General features: G+C 58.3%; 1 protein-coding gene across 1 annotated transcript; it reads right to left on the bottom strand.

Moving 5' to 3' along the window:
• Positions 1-1134: 1134 nt before the first annotated feature.
• Positions 1135-25424, bottom strand: ZFR2 (zinc finger RNA binding protein 2). The gene is made up of 19 exons (XM_060094501.1): positions 25420-25424; positions 24838-25069; positions 23758-23878; positions 23088-23291; positions 22685-22959; positions 19869-20051; positions 17847-18057; positions 16533-16693; positions 15616-15735; positions 14148-14287; positions 13859-13994; positions 13199-13389; positions 9914-10085; positions 6525-6663; positions 4961-5058; positions 4469-4564; positions 2929-3040; positions 2086-2183; positions 1135-1347 (listed from the first exon to the last, which is right to left on the bottom strand). Exons 1-19 carry the CDS (start codon positions 25422-25424, stop codon positions 1135-1137), a joined length of 2907 nt encoding a protein of 968 aa, XP_059950484.1.
• Positions 25425-27091: the final 1667 nt, after the last annotated feature.

Raw genomic sequence — 27091 nt, 5'->3', positions numbered from 1 at the left:
GAGCCCAGCAGGGTCACTGCACCCCGAGGAAGGACTGCGCGGTCCACACCAAGAGACAGGCATATCTCATTTATTCCCCACCCCCCAAACTTCCAGGTAGTTCTACAAAGACATTAGATGTGAAGCCACACACAGGCTGTCCCTTAAACACAGAAATGAGCTTGAAACAATCAAGTGACCAGAAAAGATCGTGTCAGCCCAAAGATGGACTTATCTCCTTCAGTGCCATAGGGCATCCGGAGAAGAGAAGTTGTCGCAAAGAGGGAAGTTTGGACGGATCGGGGCGGAGGCTGGGCAAGGGTGCCCTCATGTCCACCAGTGCCAGGAGGCACCTGATTCTGTGCCCTGCACCAGGCAGAGCCCCCAGACTCCACTTTCAAGGGGCGGGCCCTGGACCCACATTGGCTGCACCTATGCAAGGAGGACGGGAGAAAGACAAGGCGAACCCAGCCCCGAATGAGGTGTACAGAGCTGTTTCTCGTAGTGCAGAAGGCACGGAGAGGCGCGGGGTGCAGTGCCATGGGGGTCACAGATGTTCCGGGGGTCAGGGGCGTGCCCAGCCTGCATCCTCACCACCCTTTGGCTCTGTGGCCCTCCCATGGCGGGCTGGGGGACGAGCCCAGCTCAGGCCCTGCAGACCTCTGGCCGCGGGGCCGTCTCCAGGCTGGGAGCTGGAGGGGGCAGAGTGTTTGGAGCAGACTGGGCCTGGGGACTGAGGACCCTGGCCTGGGCACACTCTCAGGCTTGGCCACCACCCTGGATCCTCCCGACCTGCCTTCCGGGGCCAGGCTTCCCAATGTGGGACCCCCAGTGGGCTTGCCCGTGAGATTTCAAATCCACGCACGGCTGGTGTGTCCTCACGAAGCCATTTAAAAACCCACACCCTTAGTAGGCCACAGGGTGAGTTTAAAGCTAGCAAGAAATGCCAGGGTTTAAAACTGTGCTGCACCTTCTCGCCCGGGTGAAGGCAAGCCTTGGGGCGCTGTGCCCCAACCCCCACAGCTGAAATCACCAGATGAAGAGATTTTGCTAATGATTTAAGCACAAGTGTCTTTAAAGAAATCTATGGAACATTACTGCAAAGGAAAACAGGACTGCCCAGTGTCAGGGGTGAAGCAGCCATTCGGTGGGGCGTCAGGTCCCGTTGGGGAGGCGAGGCCGCTCACACGGGCCCCCCTCTGCCCCGCCAGCCCGCTTCCTCTGGCCAGCGCTCTCCTCGGCCTCGGCCTCGCTCGCCTCCCGTGGCCTCTTCCGGAAGCGTGCCCCAGGCCTGCTTTTGGGGGGCGGCAGAGGGTCGATGCCCAGGATCTTGTGGATCTGCCGGAACGCCAACATGCGCAGGGCGTGCTGGGGGCAAACGACCCATCAGGACCCTTCTGCCCGTGGCCTGCTGGCCCGCCTCTCATGGCCCCGTGCAGACTCGGGGGCTTGCTGGGCATCCTCAACACCCTTCTAGCAACTGCAGAGCTCACATCACCCTTGGGCGTGAAGAACTGTACTGGGAGTTGCTTGCGCCAGCTAGTGGTGAGTACTGTGCCAGGAAGCCCCTCAGAATTTCAGCTCTTTCTCTCCTCGCTACAGGGACCTTAGATCCTGCCTCTCCGGGTTCGGCTCTAATCAAGGGCAATTTGACTCTTTCCACTGAAGACCTTTCATAAATGTCAGGTCCAGTGAGATTTCTGTACTGCTGGGAGACTTGCTTATAAGTAAAAATTTGCAAACAAAAGGGAAGCCACAGACGGGGTCTCTGCTTTGGGGCCTGAAGCTGTTTAGGCCCAGCTGGAGGCCTTGGCTGGGTGTTTGCAGATCATAGGGCAGGGTTGGGGAGGATAGTACCGGCCAAGGAGGCCCCAAGTCTGCACCTCATTACAGGAGTAGCTTTGTTTCTGGGCCAGGCTGGCCCTGCCCCCGGAAGCAGTCCTGTCACCCACAAGCCACCTGTCTCTGTAAGGGAGGGGGTGGGAAGGGGAGTCCCAGACCATTTCCTGGGATGCAGTGCAGATGCCAGTGGGGGCTGGGACCTGGGCCGCCTGCAGCCAGGTCGAGCTGGCCCTAGTCGGGGAGCCCCGTGGGCTGGCCTCCTACCTGGGCACTGGCCGTGATGTCCTCCCGCTCCTGGAGGGTCATGGACCCGAGGGCGTCCACCTGGTCTCTCTCGCAGGGATCCTGGAGCCCCGGTCCATCTTTGATAGGGGAGGTGGCAGTGGTAGAGAAGGAGAGTGCACCCTTACGAAGGTGCCACTGCGGCTCTGCAGTGCTGCGGGGTCTGCACCTGGCTGCCTCGCGCCCACGGGCCACACCGGGCCTCTCCCCTGCCAGTCCTCCCTCCAGTCCCACACACGTTCAGCAGACCTCCTCACCGCCTGCATGTGTGTGTGTGCACACGTGGGCGAGCATGTAGTTACAGAAAAGGCTCACACCACGGGCCAGTGTATCATCCTCTTCTTCGACTTAAAACGCTATTGTCCCATGTCACTGAAATGACTGGAAAACACCGTTTTGCATCTAACATGTCACGTGGGCCGCAAGCGTGCTCTCCTCCTTCTGCTACCGTGAAGGACATCGTGGTGAACATATCTGTACACAGCCCATCATGGAATTCCTGTTGTTTCCTTTGGAAATGTCCCCCGGGCTGTCCCTGGCTCCCCCGAGAGGGTGGGTGTGCCATCAGAGGAGCGTGAGAGAAGGCACGGACCCCTCCCCTCCAGCCTCCACCCCGCCTCTCCTTCCTGCTGGTCCACACCTCCGCGCGGCTCCCTTGAGTGGTGACATGTGTGTGCACGTCTGTGTCCGCTGTCCTGTGATGCACGTGGTTCTCGAGTGTTCCTAAGAGGCTCCTCTGCGCTCCCCTGTCCCCCAGCCCCCGCCATGGCCCTTGGTCTCTGCCACGTGCTCCAGGGTCTGGGCTCCCGGCCCCCAGGGACTGACCTGTCAGGAGCATCCCCGAGGCCACGCACTCCAGGACCCGTCTCACGGCGCCCCCGGGGCTCAGGGGCCCCTTCGTGCTGCTCAGAGCCTTCTCCACCAGCAGCTCCATGGCCTGGGCCGGGTGGGGACAGAGAAGGAGACCCGGGCCTTTGAGGACGGCGCAGCTCTGCGGCCTCGGCCAGGTCTCCAGGGGACCGGGGCCGTGAGGCTCCCCTCCCAGCTCTTCCCCTCACGCCCACCCACCCCTGAACTTCTACAAGGAGGGGGTCACCGGGGCCTTGCCACCCTGGTGTGGCCTTGGGCGGGTTTCTCTCAGTTCTCTAGGGAACTCTCTCGCCTAGTTTCGACATCAGCAAAATCCCATAGATGGTAACATTGCAAACCAGTGTCATGAGGGTTAAAAGAAACTCATTCTCCATGACCCGGGGTTCAGACAGCAAGGGCCATGAGGGTCACAAGGACTTGGGGACCCGCGCAGGCTTGTCCCCACCTCCAAGGAGCCACCTGCCCGGGTCCCAGAGCAGGGCCAGAGCTGTGACCATCATGGGGGTTGCATCTACACTTACAGGGAAACAGGCTCCGAGGAATGTGGGGCCCTCCCAGCGTCTGAGTGAACCCCGCTCGTCACTCAGCACGGGGCCACCCACTGTGCCATCCACCAGGGGTGGTGCCGAGAGTGGACGTCTCCCCGGTCCACGGGCAGGAAGCCGAGGTCCGGGTGGGCACCAGAGCCCTCATGAGCAAGGCCAAGGGTAGCCTGGGCTCAGGTGGGAAGGGTCCAAGAACCCGCCTTTGGGCATGGGAGCCAATGAACTGGCAGCAGAAGGCTGCACGTAAGATGCACGCGTCCCTCCAAGGTCAGGGCACTCGGCCGCCTTCCCAAGGATAACGTCCAAGGTGAAAGGCTTAAAAACCTACACATCTGCGCTCGCTGGGGGATCAGTGGGTGTGTGACGGGAGAGGGACACTCAGAGACAGACCTGCTGAGGGGCGCACAGACGAGATGAGATCCTGAAAGATGGGACAGGGGGGCCCACGGAGGGCAGGAGCTGGGGGTCTCACAACACGGCAGCTTGGGGATTTGGGGGACAGGGGGCCTTCGCATCCTCTCCCCCCAGAAGGGCTCAGGGTCTGCTGACTTGGGGTGTCAGGGCCGCAGGGGACCTCCCCTTCAGAGGAGGTGGGTCTGCACCAGGCTGCCTGCCCTCACGGGGGCCTCTGCACTGACACCTGCAGGTTTAGGCACCACCTCTTGCTGGGGCGCCCTTGTATTTGCATGCTTCCTGATTCTGCCTGCAAGGCTGTGGGTTCCAGATAATGCAGTCAAATGAGACTGTGTCTGTAGCAAGCCTCACCCTGGGGCCAAGGGACCCTGATATGCCCCTCCGCGATCCACCTCTCCTGGCGCTCGGACAGACACCAGCCCTTTGTTGGAAAGCTGAGCGCTGAACCAGGAAATGAGGCTCGGCCTCCCAGGGCTGTGGCCTGTCAGGGGTTGGGGGCTTCCTAAAGCAGGGCCAGCCCCCTGGCACTGCCTTACCCAGTCCGGCAGGGCCCCCCAGGTGGGCACACGCTGGCAGAGGTCCCGAAGGACCCTAATGACGATCACACAGGGCTGCAGGCCGCTGGCTCTCGCCTTCGGGGAAAGAAGCACATGGTTAGCGATGTGCACGGGGCCGAGGGAACAAGGGCTGATCCAGGGGCAGCGAGCCCAGCCGGGGGTCCTGTCCTGGCAGTGGAGGCAGTGAGGGACTCTGGGAGGCATGGGCTGGCCGGCCTCACAGCTGGTGACCGGAAGCAGACTCCACTCCCAAATGGCCCAGGGCTGAGCCCTAGTGCCGGCCGTCGCGGCCCCCCACCCCCAGAGTGGTGGTCACTCCTTTCAAGTTCCTGACCCAGTCAGCCAGGATGCAACCTCCATCAGGTTAGCGCTGGGCGTGGACACGTGGGCCGAGCAGCCAGCCAAGGAGCCACCCCACCCACGTCTGTCCCTCATTTGTACTGGAAGCCCGCTCTGGGCCCGACCCCTGACCTGGAACCACTTGGCGTGGCGGAGGGCAGCCAACAATTGGAGGCACTTCTCTGAGCTCAGGACATCTCCAGGGTCAGGTGGAGGCGCCGCTGTTCCTTCTAGAAGAGAAGGGCACATGGGCCAGGCGCTCCTCTCCCTGCTCCCGCTGCCCGGGCCACATGGCCGGGCCCGCAGGCCCCTAGGCCTCTTTGCATTTATCCAGAAGATACATGGTTCCGCTCGCTGGCCCTTTCTCCGGGACGCTGCAAGGACCACAGACATCCTCTCCACGAAGATCCCATCCCCTCCAGGTTCTGCGCTCTCACGAGGAGAGAGCTCCACGCTTGTCACCCGGCGCTGACTCCCTTGGTTAGCAAATCACAGTTCAGACGGAAAACTATGAATGAAGCTGGATTGCCAGAAACTTCCGCATGCATAATTAAGAGGGAGACAGCGGGTCAGTTTTGAGCATACGCCATCACGGGTGACCAGGGCCCCGTGTCTGGGGGAAATTCCAGCCTGTTTTTGATTCCTTCTTCTTCTTGCTTCAGGAAAATTCTTCTCCCCTTATTCTGCGAGGTCCTGGTGTTTTAGGTCACAGGAGGGAGCAGAGGTTTCTCTGTCGCCCATAAACCCCCCAACCCCCAGGCCTGGGTCTGCTCCTCTGGGGCTGAGAGCAAGCAACAGAGGAAGCTGAAAGCTCCCCTCCCAGCAGCAACCAGCAGGGCAGGGACATCGCAGCTCTTGGGGGCCCGGGGCTCCCTCGGAGGGGTCTCCGGTTCTCTAGCCCCCTCCAGTCCACCTCTTTCCGTGGCCTTGGACCTTGAACCCTTTCCGACATTCCCAATCCCCCCCTTGGAGCAAGCCCTAGCAGGGCTTCCACCTGGAACTGAAGGGCATCACTTTTTCTTCCCACTGTATTTATTTTCAGATGACACTCTCTTTATGACAACTGGTAATGGTTTTCCACTTACGGTTCAAAGGCTCTCCTCTTTAAAAATTTAAGAGTCAAAAAGGAATTGATTCAGAGGAAAGCATCAGTGGTTCGGGGCCCTCAGATCTGACAACAATCATGAAGGGGGTCCAAGAAAGACTGGAGTTTGGGAAACAGTCTCCAGGGCTGTTCCAGGAGGTTTCACGGCTGGATGAGACTCGGGTGCATCCCCATCGGCTTGGCCTGCACCCTCCCTGTTGGTTGTCCTCTGGCCTCACCCCGCATCCCCTCCCACTGGCTCAGGCAATGGGCATCTGTCTCAGGTCCCTGGGCCCCTGCCTTGCTGGGGGATGGGGCACAGCTGGTCTCCTCTGGGCGGGGAGCCAGCCAGGAGGGATGGGAGGAAGTGATCCCGGCACACATGCCCCACAGCTGGGTACTGAGCCACTCGACACTCCGCCCCAGCTCTCTCCCTCCCTTCCTCTGCAGCCCCAAGGCCCAGCTCTTATCTCACCAGGGCATCCGGGCTAACGGAAGTGCGGGAAACTGGCTGTGGCAACACCCCCACCTTCCGCCTAGAGCAGAGGCGGACGCTGCCCTAGGCCACCGGGTGTGTGGAGAGGAGGGCTGGACGGAAGGGCCCTGACGCACCTCGGTCTGCAGAGGGGTCCTCCCGCATCAGGGGCGAGGTGATGGACACAGTGACCTGTATCCTGGGCTCCTCGCAGGAGGAGATGATGATGTCGGTTTCAGGGTTGGAGGAGACCTCGTACTTGTCCTCTGTCACCATCTACGAGGTGCAAATACAACACAACGCCTCATTACTCCACCTGAGAGGCAGGACGCGGTTGGGTACCAGGCTTCATGCCGGGTGTTCTGGAACCTCCCAGGGACAGAGACACAGCCCCAGCCTCCAGAAGTGCACACGTAGAAATGCATATAGACAGCAGACCTAGCATCAAGGTGCCTTCATATGTAAAAACACCCAAAGCTCAATAACAACAAGATCAGCAACCCAACAGCAAAACCGGCAAGTGGGGACTTCCCTGGTGGTCCAGTGGTAAAGAATCTGCCTTCCAGTGCAGGGGACTCGGGTTCAATCTCTGGTCGGGGAGCTAAGATCTCACATGCCGCGTGCCAGAACTACTGAGCTTGCGCCCCTCAACTGGAAAGCCCATGTGCCCTGGAGCCTGCCTGCCACAACTAGTGAAGAGAAAATCCACATGCCACAACTAGAGAGAAGCCCACGTGCCGCAACAAAGATCCCGTGCCTCAGTGAAGATCCCGTGTGCCGCAACTAAGACCCGACGCAGACACAAAAAAATAAACAATACAAATAAATAAAGAAATAAATAATAAATCTTAAAAAAAAAACTGGCAAGTGATAGATAGTTTGCAGAAAGAGAAACCAAAGTGACCCTTTCTACATAATGACAAAAAAAGACTCCCATAAGGGACTTCCCTGGCGGTCCAGTGGTTAAGACCCTGCGCTTCCAGAGCAGGGGGCGCGGGTTCGATCCTTGGTCAGGGAACTAAGATCCCACGTGCCTCGAGGCACGGCCAAAAAAAAAAAGACTCCCATGGCAAGGGAGAATCACGTTAAAACTAGAATGGGGTGCCATCGTCAGCTGTAGGAAGGACAAAACTCAGAGTCTGAGGAGGCGCTGGGCTGGCAAATCCATGCGTCTCTAAACTGCTGGTGGAGGCTGACCTGGCCACACTCAGCAGAAGCCTCCAGGCTCATGCCTTGGACCCCGCGACTCTGCCCCAGGACGCACTCCCACGTGTGTGGAGCAGCGTGTGTACAAGGTTCTTCATCTGCTGCAGCCTCACTGGTAACACAGAACACTGGACACAACCTAAATGTCGAACTACATGGAAGGACCCAGCTAGTTATGGACAAGTGGCAACAGGATACTCTTCGGCCACAAAAAAGAATGAAGCTCCCTAAGAAAGAATATGGAATGTGACCCAAGAGATGCTATTCAGTGAAAAATGCAAAATCCTTCAGTTGGTCCAGCAGGCTACTGTTTGGGTAATGAGGGCAGAACGATGGTTTCTCAGGACACTGGACAGGGGCGGCCTCCAGGCAAGACCTGAGGCCCCTCGGCTCCGGTACCCACCCCACGGCTGCCCAGGGTTCAGCCCTGCCCCAGCACACGCATCTTTAGGACCCAGCCTGTGCCGGCTGCATCACTGGGGGATACCCTGAGGGTCAGCCCCCCTGCAAGCAGAGCTGCCAGACAAGCCCCGCCCTCTCAGCGGATCTCTCTCCCCTCCATTTACACCCTCTCCGGCTTGTCACTCTCAGGGGCTCAGGAAGAAGGGACCCCTTGTGCACAATCATCAGAACTCCGACTGCCATCCCTGATTACCAGCCTCCCGGGGAGACTGCACAACGAAGGTGGGTTTGGTGCAGTGAACTGGTGCCTGCATAGAAAAGCTTTACTGTGTCCCTCATCTTGCTTTGGGGTCCCCCGAGACACTCGGCCAGGTAACGGCTAGGAGGGTCTGTCTACACGGCTGGGAGTGGGGGTCACTGCCAGCTCTCCTGTGGCCTTAGCCATCTTCCCCATGGCCTCATCCATCTTCATGGGGCTTAGGGCTTTGTCTTAGCCGCTGGGCTGCAAGGTTCCGGAGAACAGGGCTTGCATCTGAGCCATCTTTGCAACCCCTACGGTATTGAGCAGAAAACTGTCACGTCATGGGTGTTCAGGAAACGAGTGATTAAATTGGTGAAGTCGGAGCATGTCACTCCCCTGCTTAAAACCCTCCAGTCTCCCCATTTCCCTGAGGAGGCAATCTTACCTCCCCACATGGCCTTCAGGCCCAGCTTGATCTAGGCCCTTGTCCATTTGGGCACGCATCTCCCTGGGCCTCCTGCCTCTTGGCCTCTGCAGGTGCAGGTCCTTCTATGTGGAATACTGCCCACCCCCCCATCTTTCAAGGCCTCTCCTCATCTCTCAGCTCTCACTTCACCTGTTCCATCTTCTGTCAGGACACACACCTCCCACGGTCCTGTCTGAAGTGGCCCCCACTCTCCCCAGGTGCTCGCTACTTGACATCAGGTTTTAATTTCTCTACAGAAGATAAACTGGAAGTTAGCTTGCTCTGTGTTTGCTTATTGCGTCTCCTGACCAGACTGGGAGCCCCAGAGGCGAGCCTGGGTCTGCCCGGCCCCCAGTGCTTGCTACACGAGTCGGAGGAACGATGCTGAATTCTCTCAGAAAGGGCAGCAGACACATCAGGAAGAAGAAACCGCCCTGGGAACTGAGTATTTTAATGGAAGATGATCAATTTAAATCATGACATGATTTCACTCTTCTCCCAGTTACCATCTTGCTTGAGGAAAGCTCTATGGTGGCGCAGTGGTTAAGAATCTGCCTGCCAGTGCAGGGGACACGGGTTCAAGCCCTGATCCGGGAAGATCCCACATGCCGCGGAGCAACTAAGCCCGTGCGCCACAACTATTGAGCCTGCGCTCTAGAGCCCATGTGCCACAACTACTGAGCCCACATGCCACAACTACTGAAGCCCATGTGCCTAGAGCCCGCGCTCCGCAACAAGAGAAGCCAGCGCAACAAGAAGCCCGCGCACCACAACAGAGTAGCCCCCGCTCGCCGCAACTAGAGAAAGCCCGCGCGCAGCAACGAAGACCCAACTCGGCCAAAAATAAACAAATAGATTTATTAAAAAAAAAAAAAAAAGCCTCTATGGCAACAACAGGAACTGCTCCGGAGGAGAAAGTCCGGCCGACCCCCAGCCCTGCGCCTCTCTAGTCTCATGAGCCTGAGTGTTTGTCCTGTGGATTTCATCCCATTTGTGCTCCCAGCCCTGCTGGCTGGGCTCTGCTGTGGATGTGACGGAAGTAACCGTCCTCAGTGGCCGGACGTTTAGACTGTTTCCAAGCTCTACCCTCAACCCCCTTTGTAAAGGAACCCTCAAGTTCCACCACTCTCTCCTTGCGCCTGTTTCTAAAAACAAACCGGTTTGTGTCCAAGCCGCGTAGAAGCCACGCGATGCGCGGCCGGGCGCCTCACCGGGAGCTGGAGGGGCAGCTGCTCCGTGACTCTGCGCAGCAGCGCGCGGCTGGGCTTCTGGGAGCAGAGCAGGATCAGCTGCACGGCCCTGTCTCCCCGCAGGAGGAGGCCCTTCGCCAGCAGGCCGACCCGCATCACGCCTTTCAGGATCCGAGCAGAGGGGCCTGGGCGGCTGCCGAGACAAACCCGCAAACGCGTGGGCAGAGGGTGGGGAGGAAGGGTCCCTGCTCCTGCACGCGGGGCCGCTTCCTCATCTGTAAAATGGGAGCACGGCCCTCCCCAGGGGCACCTGATCAAAGAGCCACGAGGAGACAGATCTGGGAAAAGCGCTTGGAACTGCCGCTAGGAAGTTGTGTTGCTCAGCAGGGCTGGCGGCAGTCACCGTTTCCTAATAAACTGCATTCTGGGGGCTTCCCTGGTGGCGCAGTGGTTGAGGGTCCGCCTGCCGATGCAGGGGACACGGGTTCGTGCCCCGATCCCAGAGGATCCCACATGCCGCGGAGCGGCTGGGCCCGCGAGCCATGGCCGCGGAGCCTGTGTGTCCGGAGCCTGTGCTCCGCAACGGGAGAGGCCACAGCAGTGAGAGGCCCGCGTACAGCAAAAAATAAATAAATAAATAAATAAACTGCATTCTGGAAGAGGCCACCCGCGGCCACCCCCAGCGGCGCCCTGGTCCTCAGCCAGCAGGGTCCCCTCGTCGGTCCTTGCGGCTTCGTGCTGCTGAGCCGCCTCTGTGGCCGCTTCGCCCCCACCTGGACTCCCCCGAGGCCGCCGGCCAGGCACTCCCTGCCTCCCCCGGAGTCGTGTCCCCACCTGCACTGCACCGGCCTGGTCACTTTCTGCAGGTGACTCCCACCACCGCGTCCACCCGGCAGCCACCCTCCTAGTGCTGCCCCTCTGCAGGCTAGGGACACCTGAGCTTCCTCCCGGGGCCCGAGGCCCCCAGCCTGACCCCTGGGCCGCCTCGCCACCGCCCTCTCCTTCCACTCCCTCCCCCCAAAGGCTCATCCCACCTGGACCGCTGCCTGGGGTGCCCTCACATGGCGGCCCTCCCCACAGCTGTCACAACACAAATGTTCGCCCCTTGGCTCTCAAAGCTGCCACCTGATCCTGCCACTCCCTGGTCCCCACTTTGTTGCTTTCTTTGTGACACTTCTCAGGATACGAGATAACCTAATTCTGTAATGCATTTGTGTATTTCTCTGTGGTCTGTCTTGGGACCGCAAGTGCTGGAGCCTGGGATGGTCTGAGGGGACCTGGCCGCACCTGGGATGTCTATGGGACCAGGACCAGATCCTTCAGGGGAAGACAAGGCAGAGAGGCAGGGAACCTGCAGATAAAGACACTGACAGGTTGTCAATCAATATGGACCCTGATTCAACACCAACTGCAAAACAAAAAAAACCCCTAAACAAAAAACTGGAAATTTCAGCACTGACTGGATATTTGATGGGGTTGAAGAATTATTGTTCATTTTTTTCAAGTATGATAATGGTGTTCTGGTTTTGTTAAATGAAAAAGAGTCTTGTTTAGAGACACCTACTCCACCCTCAGGCTGATGCCTGATATCATGTCTGATAGGGTTTCCTTTAACCGCAGTGGGTCTGTCGAGGAGGGGGGTGGGTAGAGAGCAAGTGAGTCATCCCTGGTTTAGGGATGGTCACTTGGGCCTTGTCACCTTTTCTGTGTGTTAGAGAATTTCCATAATAAAATAGAAAAAACAAAACAAACACTAACACATTCTTTGCAATAGTTAAGTAAATAATGGAACATCCATGACTTCTCCTGCGGTCCAGTGGTTAAGACTTTGCACTTCCACTGCAGGGGGCGCCGGTTCAATCTCTGGTCAGGGAACTAAGATCCCACATGCCCAGGGCTACGGAGCCCACGCACCACAACTAGAGAGTCCTCGCGCCGCAACTAATGGACCTGCACACCACGACTACAGAGAAGCCCACGCACGGCAACAAAGAGCCCACACGCCGCAACCAAAGATCCCGCGTGCTGCAACCAAGACCCCGCATGCCACAACTAAGACCCAACGCAGCCATAAGTAAAAATAAATAAATAAATAAAATATTTTCAAACAACAACAACAAAAAACCCAAAACACGAGTACGGGGAGAAAACGGGAGCAAAACTGCAAAGCACTAAGTGAGGGGCCTTTTCCTTCAGAAGACATCAGGGTGGAGGTTAAGGGAGGGTCCCCCTTTCTGCCCGAGGGGCCGCGCCTGCTTCCCCTTCCAGGCGGTGAGGAAGGCCCACTGTCCCGGGAGGCAGCTGCGTTCACGCTGAGGGGCGAGTGCATTTCATTATGACACCTGGTGACCCACGAGTGGCTCTCATGTTCTTGTCGGGGAGCAAACACTGTGGCAGGAAGAAGCTACTGATTGGAATCAGCCAGACACAAAAGGACAGATGCTGCATGATTCCACTGGCGTGAAACGTCCAGAACAGGCCAAGCCGTGGAGACAGGGAATGGAAAGGTGGGTGCCAGGGGCGGGGGCAGCGAGCGGCCTGGGGAATTTCATGGGACAGATTTCTGTTTTGGATCATGAAAAAGTTCTGGAAATGGACAGCAGTGATGGTTGCACAACCTTGTGAATGTACTTAGTGCTGCCGTACTGTACACATAAAAATGGTCACAATGGCAAATTTCATGTTATGAGTATTTTACCACCAAAAAGAACCCCAAAAAACCTTAAAAAAGTAAATGATGGCGTTCCCTGGCGGTCCAGTGGTTAGGACTCCATGCTCTCACTACTTAGGGCCCGGGTTCAATCCCTGGTCGGGGAACTAAGATCCCACAAGCTGTGTGGTGCGGCCAAAAAAGAAAAGTAAATGGAAAAGCAGCCACCCAGAGAGAAGGGACTTGGAAAAGCTAACTCCCTCTCAGATTCTTTAAACTGTGTGATGATTCACGACAAGGCATCGGGACTTTCCATCTTGCGACACTCCCGGCAGCTGGAAAGATGATTCATGCGGCACCTCCTGCTCCAGGAGAATCACACTTATGTCCGCATTATGGGTGAGGAAACAGAGGGGCTAATCCCCTGTGAACTACATTTCTACACGCGCCTTTGACAGGAAAAGTAACTTCTGGTGTTAGAACAACGGCTCTCGCCAGTTGGGACTACAACTCTCCGTGAGCCTCGGGGCTCCGGCTCTGAGCCTCTCTTGGGGAGTTTTCTGGAAAGCCCTGGGCGTCCAAGGGCTCGAAGCCACCTGGCAGTGGAACCGCCTCTGTCACCCCAGGCCCCCGGACAGGAGGGTGATGCCCATTACCTGCACTCCCCGCCCTCTGGCTCTGGGCGCGCAGAATCCTCATCAGCCATTGTGTCAGACACGAGCTTGAGGGCGCGCTCCGAGTGGGAGACGGCCTTCTGGACAGCCAGGAGCTCCTCCTCTGTGGGGTAGATGGCGGCGTGCTTGCACATGACGTGCCGGTCGTCGCTGGACTCTGGCCGCCTCATGGGCTTCGGGGAAAGGCACAAGTGTCATGTCACGGGTGGGCTGAGAGGACCCGGTAGCCCGGGGGACGCGGGGGGCCCAGAGTCAGGCTGGCTTTGACAGGCAGTCGGTGGCCGGAGAGCCAGGCAGAGGAATGACAGGGTCCACAGGGGAGGTGGACCAGTGAGGACCCCAGGGCCCCGATGGCTGTGGGGAGTTTGGGCCGACTGGGGGTCCAGTGGGCTCCCTGGGCAACATTGTCGAATTTCCGAGCCAGAGGCCCCGAGGCAGCTGGTGACCCCCTCCATCAGCAGGGTGCAATCCACAGTTCCCATCCGACCCGGCTCGGGCCCTCGGATGGACAGACACCCAAAGCCTCCCGAGGGATGTGACCACTGGGGCCTCAGGAAGCTTTAAGGGATCGCTGTGGCTGGAGGTGAGGCCCTCAGCCCCCAGCCCGAGGCATTCGCACATCAAGATGAGACCACCACCCACCAGAGGCTTGGCTGCGGACAGCCCCGGCCTGCTCCTGAGGGGAGGTGCGTGCTGGTCAGGCGGTGAGCGTCCCGAGCGCGCCTCCTGCGCCCGTGGCTCCTCTTCCAGCCGCCTCTTGCACAAGCCGTAGCGCCTGCTGGGATGGCAGGGACAAGGAGCCGTGAGCGGCGGCGGGACCCCAGGCCGGTCACGCGGGAGAGCGTGGGGAGCCCCAGAAGCGGCTCCGCGTGCCGCCTGGTCCAGCCCGGGCTGAGCGCGGCTGGCGGGGGAGGGCCCGGAGGCCCCGCACCTCATCTCGTCATGCTGGCGCCGCAGCTCCCCCAGACGCTGCTTGCTCAGCTGCCGCTGCTTCCTCAGCCTCTCCTCCAGCAGCTTCCGAACTCTCGTGCTGGGCTTGTCCGCAAGCGGAAGATCGGGGTTCACTTTTTTCTGGGAAGATCGGGGACCTTCGTTCAGATGAGAATGCTGGGGGTGCCACCTCCTGCCAGGTTTATTTTTTATTTTTTTTATTGTTTGGCCACGCCCCACGGCATGCGGGATCTTAGTTCCCCAACCAGGGATCGAACCCGCGCCCCCTGCAGTGGAAGTGCCGAGTCTCACCCGCTGGACCGCCAGGGAAGTCCCTCCTGCCAGGTTTAGACAACAGTGAGTTTCAATCCCCAAAGAGTCAACACTCCTCGTCCCCAAAGGCCATGGCAGGAAAGGCAACCACAGCGGGGGACAAAACTACGACCGACTTGCAGAGCGGCAGACGTGACGTCCGCCACTGTGCAAGCCAACCGTCTGGGCATCTGACAAAGGAGCCCGAGGGAGAAGGCGCCGCAACACGGAGGAGCACCCGCGGTCAGTGGTCACGCGTGTTGATGGACGACTGAACGGAAATGCTTGTCCCGAACAGAGTAACCCAGGGAAACTCCATTTGTATGGGATCCAGCTCTATATATTGTAAATAGCACTGCCAATTCGCTCACTGGGCTTTGTCCTTAGTACTTAATATCATCACTCAAAGAGTGTAGTGTTGTCTAAGGATTGGTTACTGGTGGAAACAACACAAGTGTGCTTCAGCGGGTGAAACACACACAACGTGTCCCTCCACACACGGGAGCATCTCTCAGCCAGGAAAAGGGGAGAAGCCACTCGCTACAACGTGGGTGGACCCTGAGAACGCAATGCTCAGTGAGAGAAGCCAGATGCAGAAGGACACGCAGTGTGTGATTCCATTGATGGGAAACGTCCAGAACAGGCAAGTCCACAGAGACGGAGAGTGGGTTCCTGGTTGTCAGGGGCTGGGGTAGGGGTAGGGGGTGGCTGCCAATGGGAACGGGGCTCCTGACGGACTGTTCTGGAACTAGATGGAGCTGCTGGTTGCACACTCTGTGAATGTAGTAAAAGCCACTTTACATGGGCGAGCTGCGTGGTGTGTGAATATCTCAACAAGGCTGCTGAAAAGAGAGGAAATATCCAGAAGCCATTGTTTGTCACGAGGAGAGTCACAGTGTGTGCTGTGCACAAGTGTACATGGGACCCGATAGTCAAGTGTGTCTAAACACACGTGTGCATGCGTGCCCCGGCAAACCTGTGACAAGGAGGCCTCGTGAAAGCAGCCGAGGGTCCCTCTGGCTGAGCCCAGGGTGCTGAAGGGCCCAGGGGCTCCGACTCATGGGGGCAAAAGGTGTGTTTTGAGACGTGAGCCAAGATGTCAAGAGCACAGGCGCTCACCCCCAGCCAGGCCCACCAGACGCCCCCTGCAGGCACACCTTATACTGCAGCCGGTGCCGCCGCCCCCTCACGTGCATGTCCCGGGCATTGGGGTCATTGAAGCTGCACTCGCACAGCGTGCAGTGGAACCGGATCACTCTGCCCTCCTCGTTGCACACCTGAGACACAAGGCACGGCTGAGCGCTGCCCACGGCCCCCAAACGCCGGGTCTGGGCTCCAGCAGGGCACCTCCTTCCCCCAGGGCCGTCCAGGCCGGGTGCTGGTTTCCTGTCTGCCCAGCGGTTTACGCTTTCAGAGGAGTGGCTCTTCACCAGCGCGCCCTCCCAGGCCCGGGTCCCCTCTGCCATCACCGTCCCGTCCTCCCTTCCCCTGTCCCCCCATCCCGGGGCTGCCACCAGACTGGCAGGAAGCCTGCCTGGTGTGGCTATTTTGCAGGGGACAAAACAGAAGGTGCTGAGTTGAGTGAACAAAAGCATGAACACAAGCACGGAAGAAATGCCCACATGCACGGCCCGGGAGGCACCCGGGAGGCTGGGACTGTGGGCTCGTGGGGAGGGGCTCAGAACCTGAGCTCCACAAAGCCCTGGGCGTGCAGGTGGTGGTGTGGGGTACACACTGGTTCCTGTGCCTGAGGATCACGTGCCCGTGGGTTTCCAGGACACAGATTCCTCCTGCCACCTTCCTTGCCGCAGGAAGAGGGGCTGCCCGGTGGCAGGAAACGCCTCTGCCTGTCTCGGGCCTTCCTTCTAAGATCTGAAGCCCAGCACCGGGGCCTTCCAGTGAGATCTAAGGGATGCTGGCTCACTTGCTGGCGGAGGTCTTCCCGGGGCGGGTGTGCAAGTCTCAGGGGAGAACTGGGACGAGGCCTCGAGGCCTGGCCCCGCAAGGTCCTTCTCCATAGGAGCCCAGGGCGGAGCAGGGTGAGCTGATGGCCGGCCAGATGCCCAGTACTTACCTCCTCCACGTAGCCTGCGCCCACCGGCTGTGCGTCACAGCACGTTCCAGATGCTTCCGCAGAGCCTCCTTGGGCGGGCGGTTCTCCGGGCCGCTCTGATCTGCGGTGTGCTGGTTTCCCCTGGGGGGGTCTGCTGTCTGCTGCCGGCAGCGCAGAAGGCCCTGGAAGGAAGAACCGCGTGACTTATAATCCGCTCCAGCCAGCAACCAGGGTCGGCTTCTGGTCCGCCAGCATGAAGGGTACAACTCGATGCCACCGGGTCTCCCGCTGCCCCCCTCCCCCTTCCGTGACGTCAGCCAGTGGGATCCACAGTCCCGCGAGACCCCTTCCCACCAGCCTGGGTCACAACTGGGAGAGCGAGGCCCTCACGGCATTTGGTGCCAAGGTGGATGGGTCCACAGGGAGGCCCAGGTCGTAGGCCCCTCTCTGAGGACAACCGCCACTGCTGCACAAAGTCTGCAGCCCTTAGTTAACCAACAGTGGAATATCAAGCTGACCAGGGTTTACTGAGCCTCAGAAGGGAGACATTTCTTTGTCACCAAAACCGCTTTATATTTTGATCTTCAACATCACGTGATGGTTCAAATCTCGGGCCTGCTGAGGCTCAAAATAAAATAGACCCTGCCTCCCACACAAAGCTTGGTGGTGGAGAGCAGAGACTGGGTTGGAATCCCACCTCCACCGCTCACCGGGTGGTCCAGAGCCAAGTGCTTTTCCTCACCTCCCCTTGGTTCTTCCATCTGTAAAGTGGGACTAATGACAAACCTAGAGCCGTGGAGGGTGAATCAGGCACGTGGAGTGAGTGCCTGACATGTAAGCCTATTTACCCTTGAAATGCATGTCCCTCAGCAGCTGTGACTGCCCAGGGGTCATAGCAGGTGAGGGTGACACACGCTCGAGGGAAGGCAGGGTTGGAGATGGGGCTGCGAGGAACCTGCCTGGATTTCCCGGGGCCCACCTCACTTATCAGAGTGCCCGGTGTAAAGGGGGCTGCTTCCAGCACGTGGAAGGTGGCAGCCCAGGGGATTCTCCAGGCCTAGGGCTGGCTTCCTGAGTGTGGCCAGCACGCAGCTCAGTCCCAAGCTCCACGGGAAGAAATGGAAGCTGCACTGGTTCAGCCCACGCTTCCCCAGGGTGGGCCAAAGGCGGCAGAAGGCACCCCGCCGGCGGGGATCTGGGAGAGAATCACCCCCTTCATAGGTCCTGCCTCCCCAGAAGTGATGGCCGCACGCACGCCGTTGACCGGACCATCCCGTCTCTGAGGCGCGAGCTTGTGGAGGCAGGGCAGGGGCTGTGAAGCGCAGAAACACGTACCCACGTGCGAGGCCTTCAAGGCGGCCGGTCTCCTGGCTGGCGCTGGCCTGCTTGGGGCACACATGCTGGGGCTGGCAGGGGCCACGGGGGGGCTCTCTGCGGTGAGGGGAGTGGAGGCCGGCTGGCTGGTGCTGGTGGCCTGGGCCGAATTCGCTGGCGCCAGGTCCATGCTGGGAATGGGCTTCCCCAATTTGGTGTGCAGCTTGAAGACCTGGAACAGACCCAGCCCCCTGTCAGGGCTGCTCAGGCCTGGCCAACCTTCCTCAGGGGTAGGAAGAGCACCTCACCGGGCATGGGGGAGCTGGCAGACTGTGGAAGTGAGGGCAGTGGTCCATCCCGTCCCCGGGGACCCTGCCCCTTCCCCTGCTCCCACTTAAATGCCTTGGGAAGGGCCTTCCTGGGCTGTCTCCTGCTTCTAGGCCCCCACTACTCCTGCATATGGGGGACCTATAATACTTTGACACCCCTGCTGGCTTACACAGACGCCCTTCCTCCAAACTCCACCACCTGTGCTGAGAAGCACGGCTGTTTTCTGCATGCCAAGCACCAGCCCAGTGCCAGCCCCAGGTAGAGACATAGTGTGTGTAGACCGCCTGCTAAGATGTACACATGTACATGTCCACGACACAGATCCATGTTCGGTATACGTGGGTGTACACATCCATAGACACACCTCCACATTCTGCAGGAACTCATATACACATCCAGGGACACAGATCCACCTAGGATACAGTCACCCACCCTGTCCTCGGCATGCCCCCCCCCAACAAAGGCACTTACTTGCAAAAGTTCCCGTTGGAAAGGACTGTTCCACCACCCCCAGAGTCTGCACTGATGACTGTCTCAGACACCTTCTCTGGCTCTAAGTCTCTGACACTCACGGCTCAAACCTGCCCCCCACCCCGGGGCTGGCTGCAGGGCCTCCTGACCCCAGAACGAGTCCCAGCCTGCGAGCTGTGGCACCCGCAGCCCACCCCGCCTGGGCCCAGCTCTCCCGCCTGCACCCCTGCTACCACCAGGCCGGCTCATCCCCTTTTCCACGCCTCACTGTTCCTTCCTTGGTGGGTTTTGTGGGTTCACGCAGGCATTTGAGAGCCTGTCCCAGCTGGGCTGGGGAACGAGGCCCTTGATGAGCAGGGGGAGAAGACAGATCCTCAGGCAGGCGCTCAGGGCGGCCCAGCCTGCAGCGGGGGCTGGAAGGGGGATGCCAAGGGCAGGGTGTGAGCAAAGGCCCAGGGGCAGGAGGGAGCATGGCAAGTGAGCTGGGGCAGCTGGAGGGGGTTCTGTGGACGGGGCTGAGAGAGGCAGCCACGGGACAGGGGCCTTCCACACCCTCTCGCTCTAAACCTTGTGGTGCAGCTCAAAGCAGGCGTCCAGCCAGGAATTCCCCCTCCTCCTGTCCTCAGCGCACACCCGAAAGGTGAGCATCACCTTGCAGGTTCATGATGCCATTTGGGGAAGGTTTGCTGATTTCCGAAAAGCACCTCTGGACCATAGAAAGAGGGCACAGGGAGAGGGGCCCTACCTTCTCTTGGGTGGAGGAGCATGTTAATTTTCTCATAAGATGACATACTACAGGCATTTTTAAGCCCACAGGAAAACATTGATATTAAAATAGTAATAAATATGACAAATGCTGATATTAATTTAGTATCAATGAAAACTTTGATATTAAAATATTAAACCTTACTACTTTAATTTGATTTTTAATAAATAAGGACCCCGAATGGAATATACCATTTGATCTCATCAACATACAAACTCTGGTTCATATATACATGCAGACACACCCAAGGCCAAGAACAGTCTCCTCTGGGGTCTGGGTATGAGCTGCCCTGCTCCATGCTTCTGTCCAGGGACAGATGTGACTTTTATAACTGGGAGAAGGGGGTTGGCTTCGGAGGAAGGAGGACGCGTGGGCCTGCAGGGAAAGCTACTTCTCGTGGGTGGCTGCCCACCCCCCCATGTCATCGCATGCCCCTCTGGGTCCCAAGTGGGCTGGAGCCTGTGAGGGGCTCCTACCTTCTGGTGCTTGGACCCCCGGATGTGGGCGGCATAGGCCTCCGCCCCGGTGCAGGACACGGCACACAGGTCGCAGTGCAGCTGCGCCTGCACCCCTCGTGGGCTGCCGTTGGGCTGGATGCCCATATTCTGAGCCGCCTCTTTCTTTTTGTGCTTCTGTCCTTCCAGGTGCTCGCGGTAGGTCTGCCGGCAGAGAGCGAGGACAGCCTGAGGGGGGGGTGTGCCCACCTGGCACCGCGCCTTCCCCGTTGCCGCGGTTCACGGGAGGCCTGATGTCCCCACCCCTCTGTTCATGGCCTCCTTTTAAAGCCCAGTCAACAGATAGAAGACTCAGAAGCTCGGACTGAAAGACATAAGGTTGCCTTCTCTTTTGTTTTTTCTAAAAATCAACGAGTTTCTTAAGCAAGCATCCTCAAAGGAGCACACATTTGGTTTCAGGGGCTGCTTGAAAGAATATTCTGGCTTTTCAGAATCTCAGAAGCCAAGCAAGGATGCGTGCTACCGGAATGATGCGGGACACACTTAACTGTTAGAACACTGCTCCCAAACCATGGGGTCCACCGGGGGGAGGTGGCCGCGAGGCACAGACCCACGCTTCCCGCACCACGTGCCCGAGATGTCTGACAGCATCTGGCACACGACTGAGCTCTCACGGGGCAGCGTGACTTGTCTCTGGGAAGCCTTAAGACGAGGCAAAGTGGGGCTGCTAACCCAATGCCCTCTAACCACGCCAAGAGTCAACATTCCGCAGAATAGAAATGCCTCTAGAAAATACCAAAGGCACTGGTGACGTCGGCTGGCTCTGGGGGCAGGGACAGGAGTGGAAAGGGTGCTCTCGGAATGTAGATATCTGTGGGGTTTTTTTTTTGGCTGTGCCTCGTGGCATGTGGGATCTTAGTTCCCTGACCAGGGACTGAACCCACGCCCCCTGCAGTGGAAGTGCAGAGTCTTAACCACTGGACCTCCAGGGAAGTCCCAGGAATCTGTTTTTTTACCTAAGCCACAGAACACACACACACACACACACACACACAGGCACGCACACGGACATGACGTAAAAGCCTGTGGGACGGAGACAAGCCTGGAAGGATATACACCAAGTGCCAACAGTAAACTACTTCAGAACACGCTTCGCAGAGTCTGAACCTGTAGAAAGAACAAATGTTCGCAGTTTATGCCATCCCCGTGCCTGACTCTCCATCACAGACACAGACCAGATGTGGAATGAGAAAAAACCCAGAGGAGCATTAGAAGGAGGCCTGCCTGGTGCCCCGCGGCTCCTGAAGCCCACAGCTGCCCTGGCGGCCCCTCGCTCGGCCGGGACAGAGACCGCACCGCCAACTGTGCCATCCTGGACTCAGAGACAGGTGCCCGGAAGAGAGGCAGAAGTGCTGCCCCCGCTGCAGGGAGGCCACGCCGACCAAGTCCTTCTGATGCAGATGGAGGCCGTGCGTGGCTGCTTCCACGTTAACCGTGTGTCAAGCGGCGCTGGGTGGGCGCGGGAGGGGCGAGCAGGAAAGGGCAGCACGGGGACTCTGCAGAAGCACCCGGCATCTCGGCGGTGGAGGCGGATGCGCGAGCCTGGGCAGGTGATGAGCTCGCACGGAGCAGACCGCACGCATGCACACGCACGTGCACACAGGCACACGCAGGTGCAAGTGAGACCGGTAAAACCTGGGACCTCTGACTCAGTGGACAGGTTCAAGGCTAACATGCCAGCTGTGATAGTGACTGTAGTTTGGCAAAACGTCAGCACTTGGGGCGCTGGGTGAGGGCACGTGGGCCTCTCCGCGGTGTTTCTTACAACCACCTGTGAAACCACCACTACCTCAATGAAAAGTCCAAAGAACAAGCGCTGTTAACATTAACAAAAAGCTGGGAACAACTGGAGCTGACATGTCTGCGTGCCAGATGCTATGCCGAGTGGTGACACGCTTGGGGAAACCCGGTCCCACGGGGAGACGAGGCTCAGAGAGGCCTCGACACCCACTCGGGTGATGCTCATGTGCCCACGCTCCGTCACACCCCACGGCCATGGGGAGCGTCACACCCTTGCTCAACGTGATGCCGCGAAGAGTCTAGAATCACAGGAGCAGACCTTGTATTGGACTGGTGAGAGGAGCCAAGAATCCTCACGACGCAGCCCTGAGTGCGGGCCGCCCGGCCCTCGTCCCTCTGCCAGGGAAGTCTGGGCTGAATGAGGGGTTCTGGGCTCCTCCCACACCTCTAGAGTCTGCAGTTTGGAGTCTCTGCACGCCTCCACGGTGCCAGCTTTCTCTCAGAGTACTAAGAACAAGACAAAATCCACACGGGGTGTTTTGTGAGGACCAGCCCTAGCGTCTGATGATCTCTGCAGGGAGCGAGGTGGGTCACCTGCGAGCATGGTTGGGGAGGTCCTTTGCTTAGACAGCAGTGCACTCGCCCGCACACGCACACGAACGTGCTGCTTTTACCCGCCTGTGGCCCTACCTACACGGCCCTGCAGCAAAGGTGCACTGTGACCAGCTGCGCCTACCGGCCCTCGTGTCCAGGAGGGTGCATTGAGGGCCTCCCTGCTGCAGGTGGCCTCAGGGTGCAAGACCACGCTTCTGCGGCCAACAACCAGCGCTGGGCCTGCTCTCGTGTCTTTCACAAGAACACCAGGCAGTTTTAAGGTTATGCTGATGCGCACTTGGCATTGCAAATTAATAACAGATCTCTTTTGAGCAGGCAATGACCCTGACCTCTGGCCGGTCGTAGGGGGCAAGGGAGGGCTCTCCCACCCATGGGGGCAGGAAGGTCCGGGGCCTGCCCAGCGTGGGGCGAGGGCGGCTGACCTGGGGACCAGCACAGCTGATCTTGCAGATGTCACAATAGTGAAGCGGGAGCTGCTTGGGGCCACCCCTGGGTTTCGGCAACTTGGTGGCAACTGGTAGCTTCTTGGCGAAGCTGTCGGTGCAACGGGCACTGGGATTGCTTCCCGAGCCGCCCCACAGGGACGAGTCCACGGGCTTTGGGAGTGGGGGCGGCCGCATCTGTGGGAGGAGCAGCGGGGGATAGTAAGGACTGACCGCTGAGTACGGGGATGTGTCATAGCCCGGGTAGCTTGGTCCTAAGAAGCGGAGAGAAAAATGAGAGGGGGAGATGGGTTGGTTTTGAGGAAAGGACCACATTTATTTTGGCAGCAAATAAAAGGAACAGCCTGCATTTGCATGCCTGCGGGGGAAACCACCATCTTACCAGTGTACGGGGCGGAGGCCGGGCCGAACGAGGATGAGGAAGGCAGCGTGGAGAGGGAGGAGGCCGCGGGCTTAGCGTTGCTCACCGGGGGGTAGGTGGAGGTGGAGGGCAAAGTGCTGGCCAGCTGCCCCGCCTCGGTGGTGGGCACCTGCAGCAGGGGCTGCGCTTGGTTGTACCCAATGCCACCGTAGGCTCCTTGGGGCCCTGGAGAGCAAGCACAGCCTCTGCAGAGCCACTCCTGTGACACCAGGCCCAGGGAGCAGAGAAAGTGTGACCAACACGACGGCCCGGCTGCCGGGAGCTGGCACGGCCTGGGCGCAACTGGCTGTGAAGCCCGGGTGTCTGAGCCGTGCTGGAGGCCGGAGCCCGGGTTCCCCAATCTCTAAACTCCAAGTCCTCAGCAGAACCCACCTCCTTGGAAAACACTTCCAGCCCCACCTTCGTCTCTCCCCCATCTCTCTGTCTGGGTCTCCCCGCCCCTCTCTCTGGCACACACAGGCCCATTGACTAGTGGAGACTTCGGGGTGTACCTGAGGAGACAGCCCTGAGACCCACGCTACTGCTGCACCTCCTGTGAACCTGAAGCGCTTGAAACCTGACTTTCCTGGGGTCCCTCCCATATAAGTGAGGCCCCCTTGCCCCCGCCCTGACCCTGCAGAGACCCACCCACCTGGTGGGCAGAGCGTGGCCGTGGCCATGGCTGGGAGCTGAGGCTGGCCAGCAGCAGGTGGCGGGTCCCGTTTGTTCTCGTAGCCACCAGCGGCTGCCGAAGGTCCATAGCTGTAACTGTCCTGCGAGAGGGTTTCCATGGGGAACATAGAGCAGGAGAAAGGTGCTCAGGGTGGGGCAAGGCCCCCTCCTCGCCCCCTGCAAGGCCTGCATCCATGTGGTTCCCAAGCTCCTGCTCTGTACCAGCCTCTGTTTGGGGACCTGGGGACGCAGCAACCAGGGAGAGGGATGTGGCCTGCTCCCTCAAAACTGATGCTCATGTCTGAGAGCAAAAGTGCTCTGAGGAACATGCAACGGGACAAGGGCTGCCGGGGATGGCTCGGAGGAGGAGGCAAGCGTGCGGAGACGGGGGACAGGGATCCTGGCCGGGTTGGCAGGGAGCAGAGGCCCTGGTGGGGGTCAGCGGGTGGGCTGGCAGGAGACCCGGAAGCTGGTCGGAGCAGAGGGCTGCGAGCACCAGGAGAGGGGCTGGGGGGCCTGCGGGGCCGGGGGCGCCGGGAGGGTCTGGGGCAGCAGGGAGCACGGCTGGATTCTGGTTCACAGGGAGATACGAGCTGCTGGGTGGACCAGGGACTAACTGCATGGAAGTGAGGACGGAACCAAGAGGCCGAGAGGAAGCCCTGGGAGCAGGGCAGGAACTCAGGATGGGAGGTTGGGAGAAGTCCCAGAGGTCCTGGGGAAGCAAAGGGGAGTAAAGGAGGGAGGGGACGGAGCCAAGTGGGTACGAGCTTGGCCAAGCAAATCAGGAACAAGCTGTGGGTGACAGAGGCTCAGGGGGTTGGGCCACATGGTGCGTGGGACGCCTTGGCGATTCCACGTGGAAACACAGCTGCCAGATCTGCGGTCCTAGAGCTCAGGGTCAGGAAGGGGGCATCGTCAGCACCGGAAAGGCCCGGGAAGGACAAGCCCAGCCCCCATCCCCTCTAAGGGCAGGGATGGGAGCATCAGGCGGGTGATAGCCCATCTGGATTGCGTTTTCAAGGAAGGACTGGTGCTGGGCAGAGAAAAGTCGGGCTGATACCTGGTAGGAGGGAGCCGTGGTGGCCGCCGGCACAGGCTCCTGGGGCTGGCCGCCGTAACCGAGGTCCTGGCCGGGGTGGCGCTGGTACCCGCCATACCCCGCTTGAGTGATGGGCCTGGGTGGCTGGGTGGCCTCGGGAAACGGAATCAGGGCAGGGCCCAGTCCAGGAGTGGGCTGCACGGCCAAGTTGGTTCCAGCAGCTGGGAGGGGAAAAGCCATCGGAGGCTGGGCACTAGAACCACAGATAAACAGAGAACCCGGCAGCGTTAGATCCTGGCATTCGAGAACCTGCATTGAGCACAAAAATGCCATCCGACACTAGACATCAGCCACTTGGATGCCTCCAGTCCAAGACCTTTCTTCTGTGAGCGCAGGCGCCATTGGAAGCGCTCTTCATGAATTAAGACAATCTCACAGCAGCCCTGAGTGCTCGGAGCCAGCCTGGTCCCCATTTTCACAGTTGAGAAGAATCATGGAAGGTCGATTAATGCTAAACTGAGAACTCTTTACCTATAAGGACCAGCTCTTGCTTGTGGTTCACTCTGCAGGAAGCCCAGTGCTGAGGTCTTCTGTCTGCCTCACCTCATCCCTACCTTCCTGCCCTTAGAGAAGGCCCTGCCAGCTGTCTGTATGTCCATCTGTTGGTCTGTCCCCACTGCCTGGAAGATGAAACTCTGAGGACAGGTGACAAGTGCCGGATTCAGACCCAGATCTCTCTGATCCCCGCACTTGTCACTCTGCTAAATACCAGTCACCCAGTAGACAGTCCTCAAATGTAAAAGCCCGTTTGTCGGGGAAGGGTATTGGCAAAGAGTTTAGCCCAATACCAAGAAGAATCATATAAGAAAGTTCCTACAACCCTCCTACACTGTTGTTGGGAGTGTACGTTGGTGTAGCCACTATGGAAAACAGTATGGAAGTTCCTTAAAAAATAAAAATAGATGGGAATTCCCTGGTGGCCAAGTGGTTAGGACTCAGCGCTTTCACTGCTGAGGGCTGGGGTTCAATCCTTGGTCGGGGAACTAAGATCCCACAAGCCACATGGAACGGCCAAAAACTTTAAAAATAAAAATAAATAAAGACATAAAAACAGAGCAACCATATGATCCAGCCATCCCAATCCTGGACACATATCCAGAAAAGATGAAAACTCTAATTCAGAAAGATATATGCACCCCAATGTTCACTGCAGCACTATTTACAATAGCCAAAACATGGAAGCAACCTAAGCATCCATAGACAGAGGAATGTATAAAGAAGATGTGGTACATATATACAATGGAATATTACTCAGCCATAAAAAAAGAATGAAATATTGCCACTTGCAGCAACATGGATGGACCTACAGATTCTTATACTAAGTGAAGTAAGTTAAAGACAAATATTATATGATTTCACTTATATGTCAAATCTGAAAATAATACAAATGAACTTATTTACAAAACAGAAACAGACACACAGACATAGAAAACAATCTTACGGTTACCAAAGGGGAGGGGAGGGAGGAATAAATTAGGAATATGGGATTAACAGATACACACTACTATATGGAAAATAGATAAACAACAAGGGCCTACTGTATAGCATAGGGAACTATATTTCGTATCTTATAATAACCTATAATGGAAAAGATCTTTAAAGAAAATACTGAATCACTTTGCTGTACACCTGAAACTAATACAATATTGTATATCAACTCTACTTCAATTTTTAAAAGAAGGATGTTCCCGCAAACCCTGTAGGGAAGGGGTCCCCAACCCCCGGGCCACAGCCCGGTACTGGTCTGCGGGCTGTTGGGAACTGGGCCTCACAGCAGGGGGTGCACGCAGGAGAGCGAGTGAAGCTTCATCTGCCACTCCCCGTCGCTTGCATTATTGCCTGAACCATCCCCTCCACCCTGGCCGTGGGAAATCTGTCTTCCACGAAACCGATCCCTGGTGCCAAAAAGGTTGGGGACCGCTGCTGCAGGGGATGAGGCAAGGCGTGTGCGCAGCTCAGAGGCAGGCAGATCTGAGTATAGAGGGACGACGGCTGGCAGCACTTGTCCACTGGCCCCTTCGCACACATTCTGGGCCGATGCTAGACTCACATGTGATGCTTGCAGTGTCATTCCTGTCCCCCAGAGTGGCTCACTGCCCAGTGGGGAGGACCATGGAGAAATGGGGACAACATGGGGGGTGATATCCAGGCCATCCTGGGGGCTGAGGGACCCGCCAGGGAGAGGGAAGCGCCCTGCTGAGGGTCAAGCAGAGCC

Source organism: Mesoplodon densirostris, chromosome 3 (assembly GCF_025265405.1).
Source record: "Mesoplodon densirostris isolate mMesDen1 chromosome 3, mMesDen1 primary haplotype, whole genome shotgun sequence".
Taxonomy (NCBI): Eukaryota; Metazoa; Chordata; class Mammalia; order Artiodactyla; family Ziphiidae; genus Mesoplodon; species Mesoplodon densirostris.
This window is presented reverse-complemented; position numbering and strand designations above follow the sequence as displayed.

Coding starts and splice junctions, on each gene's coding strand:
- ZFR2 (XM_060094501.1), bottom strand. Junction 13,390..13,858: donor TGTCCGCAGCCAAGCCTCTG/GTGGGTGGTGGT, acceptor CTTTCCCCGAAG/CCCATGAGGCGGCCAGAGTC. Junction 4,565..4,960: donor GCCACGCCAAGTGGTTCCAG/GTCAGGGGTCGG, acceptor CTTTCCCCGAAG/GCGAGAGCCAGCGGCCTGCA.